Here is a 3,433-nt window from a genome sequence, read left to right as displayed (position 1 = left end):
TTCAACTCGGCAAAGGAAAAAAAGAAAGGAAAAACACACAGAGAGTCAGTTCTGTAATGGGTGTCAGTTCTGTAATGGGTGACTGATTACAGATTAAAGTGTTAGCAGAGCAGCAGAGACTCTGGCAGGTATAGAACTAACAGGGAAAACTAATGACCAAAGGCTTGACTATACAAGTAAGTTTTTAGCCTAGACTTAAACACTGAGGCTGTGTCTGAGTCCTGAACATTAACAGGAAGATTATTCCAAAGCTGGGGGGCTTTGTATGAGAAAGATCTCCCCCCTGACGTAGCTTTATTAATTCTAGGTACTAATAGTAAGCCAGTACCTTGTGATCTAAGTAGGTGTGATGGTTCATAGTGGGAGAGAAGTTCACTCAGGTACTGAGGGGCGAGTCCGTTTAGAGCTTTATAAGTCAGTAAGAGAATTTTATAATCAATGCGAAATTTAACTGGTAACCAGTGTAAGGTTGATATAACTGGGCTGATATGGTCAAACTTTCGGGTTCTAGGAAGAACTCTGGCTGCAGCGTTCTGGACTAGAAGAAGCTTGTTAAGGCTTTTGCTGGGACATCCAGACAGCAGGGCATTACAGTAATCTAGCCTTGAAGTAATAAATGCATGAACTAACTTTTCTGCATCCTGTAGAGATAATGCATTTCTCAATTTAGCAATATTGCGGAGATGCAGGAAGGCTGTTCTAGTAATATTAGTTATGTGTACGTCGAAGGACAGATCAGGGTCTATAATGACACCAAGGCTTTTTACAGATGAGCTTGATGCAACTGAGAAATTGTTAAGTTTAAGTGTTAAATTAGACAGTCTGTTTCTAGCCGCTTTTGGACCAAGAAGTAGAACCTCTGTTTTATTGGAGTTAAGAAGGAGAAAGTTACTCGACATCCAGTCCTTTATGTCTTTTATACAGTCTTCAATATTGCTAAATTTAATTTTATCATCCAGTTTGCTTGCTAAGTATAACTGAGTGTCATCGGCATAGCAGTGGAAATTTATGCAGTGTTTACTGATCATGGTGCCCAGTGGTAGCATATGTAATGTGAATAATACAGGTCCTAAAACAGAGCCTTGTGGAACACCCTACCTTACTTTTGCGAGGGCAGATGATTCACCATTTATATTAACAAACTGATAGCGATCAGTGAGGTAGGACCTGAACCAGGAGCTATTCCTGTTACTCCTACAAGGTTTTCTAGTCTGTCTAGTAATATAGAGTGGTCTATTGTGTCAAATGCCACACTAAGATCGAGGAGGACTAACAATGACACATTTTCTTGGCCAGAGAATAGTAATAGATTATTTACAATTTTTACTAGTGCTGCCTCTGTACTATGATGTGGCCTAAAGTCAGATTGGAATTTTTCATGGATTTGATTTCATGGATTTGATTCTTAAAGGTTTGAATGGAGGGGCAACAAAATATGTTGATTTCAAATATGGTCCAACTTGGTCAGTCAGAAAGGAGAAACTGGAAGAGTTCAGCTCAGGAAATGGATTCCATGTGACAGGTTATCAACATCTGGTTTTTGCAGAATGGAACAAGCAAACGTGTGCCACACACACACACACACACACACACACACACACAAAGAAATCTTTCACAGACAGAAAAAGCAGAAGTAGATTGCAGAAGTTCAACCTGTGGACAGCAAGGACATCAGGTCAAGGATCAGGTCTACGTGACTACTGGCTGTTCTCCACTGTTTGCACTGAGGATCAACAGTATTGCATTAGAGCATCATCTGTACCCTCAGGACCAAATATGGACGATAAGTTGAACCAACAAATTCAGGAGCCAGTCACATGCGTCTCATGGAAACACCCCATGGATACTTTATTGGATAGTGGGAATTTTCCATATGCCAGGTCTGCATTAGGAACTTTCTGAACCATTTACCGTATATGCAACCTCTGGTATAGATCACTCAAGGTATAGAAGTCTGTGTCTTATGTAGCCTTAGACAGCAACTAATGGAGAGCCGAGCATATGATTTGCATTGCCCACAGCAGGTACTGTGCTACTTTAATGACAACTTCAAACTGCTGCAAATTAAAGACAACCTTCATGTTATTGTTGAATGTGGTCTTATTAATAACTGAACAAGAACATTATCTGTCTGGGGAAGGTGACTATGTACAACTACTGCCCATATTAGGAAATCATCCTCACCTTTACCATCACTTGCTTCTGGGTGCTCCCGCATAAAGTGATGACCGCTCCCTCACCTAAACCAGCTGCTCCACAGGTTCTTCTACAGTCAGATGAGCCATGCACAGATGTTCTTGTTTAAAGATTACATTACAGTCTTGGTTTATGATCAACTTTTAATGTCATAGTTATTTTTAAGAAAGTTAAATATATGGTTAGTGAACTGTTTAATCATGTCTTAATTATTCATTGTTGATCAGTTTTACCTTTTAATATCCCCTCATTTATTATGATGCATTTTCTTTAATTTTCTTCATTAATTGTTTTCATTTACTGGCTTGTGGTAATGTTTAATAATAGTGTTAGCTTTCTTCCTTCTCAGGAAAGTTACCAATTTGGAGATGTGAGGTTTTTCCCCAGTGATGTTTGACAGCCTAAAACTGGTGACAGACATCTTATCCAATCAGTGAGAACAGTAAATAATATGTTTTTTAAGGGAGGCGGAGCCATAAGACATATAAATGTTCATCAGTTTCTCCTCTGCAGTACTTTCTTCTGAGAAAGTTCAGCTCTTCATCATCTACAGAAGCTCCTCAGACTCCTCCTGCGCTGACAGCCATGGTGAGATACAGCCTCCCATTTATCAGCTTCACCTTCACAAGATCTTTAAGTTCAGGTGTCAGAGAAATGGTCATTCTGTTGGGTAGCCATGCCTGGACTAGGAGAATCAGGAGAGGTTAAGCGCCTCAGCTAAGGACTCAACCAGCCTTCTGGTTCAGTCCTGTTGTTAACCTGCCCTTGCTGACCTCACCTCCCCACTCAGAAAAGCATTACATGAATGCACTGAAAGGTTGTTCACATATTTGTTTACTTTGATTTGGTGGTAGTACAAGTTCATTATTAATTTGAATCTTGAGATCTTAAATTAGTTACTTTATTAACACAAAATAATTGTTATTTTCAGTATTTATTACAAGCTAATGGGGTAAAAATGTTAAGACCTTCTCCTAAATAATTAATGGACTATCAATTAACAATGCCCCACTAAATAGAAACATACCTTAGAAAAGTGTTAGAAATGTACCAATAAGATGTTATGTTAATGAGTTATTAGCTGTTTGTTGACTATTGGATTGAATGTTGATTCAATATAATCTTTCAGTTGAAGCACATTCATATCATATTCATATTCATATCAGAGATAATGAGTTTATTAGTGAATGAGGTGCAGGTACAGTCTCCACGCTATTAATATTAATAATACTAATAA

The 3,433-nt window shown here is 38.5% G+C and overlaps 1 protein-coding gene across 1 annotated transcript in view; it reads left to right on the top strand.

The window, feature by feature from the left end:
* The first annotated feature begins 2,702 nt into the window (after positions 1–2,702).
* Positions 2,703–3,433, top strand: part of LOC118803073 — a 2,571-nt gene continuing 1,840 nt past the window's right edge. The window contains exon 1 of the mRNA XM_036563577.1: positions 2,703–2,784. Within this exon, the coding sequence (XP_036419470.1) occupies positions 2,782–2,784 (3 nt within the window). The 5' untranslated portion in view covers positions 2,703–2,781. The remainder of the gene's footprint in view (positions 2,785–3,433) is intronic.

Source organism: Colossoma macropomum, unplaced genomic scaffold, assembly GCF_904425465.1.
Source record: "Colossoma macropomum unplaced genomic scaffold, Colossoma_macropomum, whole genome shotgun sequence".
NCBI classification, from domain to species: Eukaryota; Metazoa; Chordata; class Actinopteri; order Characiformes; family Serrasalmidae; genus Colossoma; species Colossoma macropomum.
Note: the sequence above shows the minus strand (reverse complement) of the source record. Positions and strands in the feature narration are given on the sequence as shown.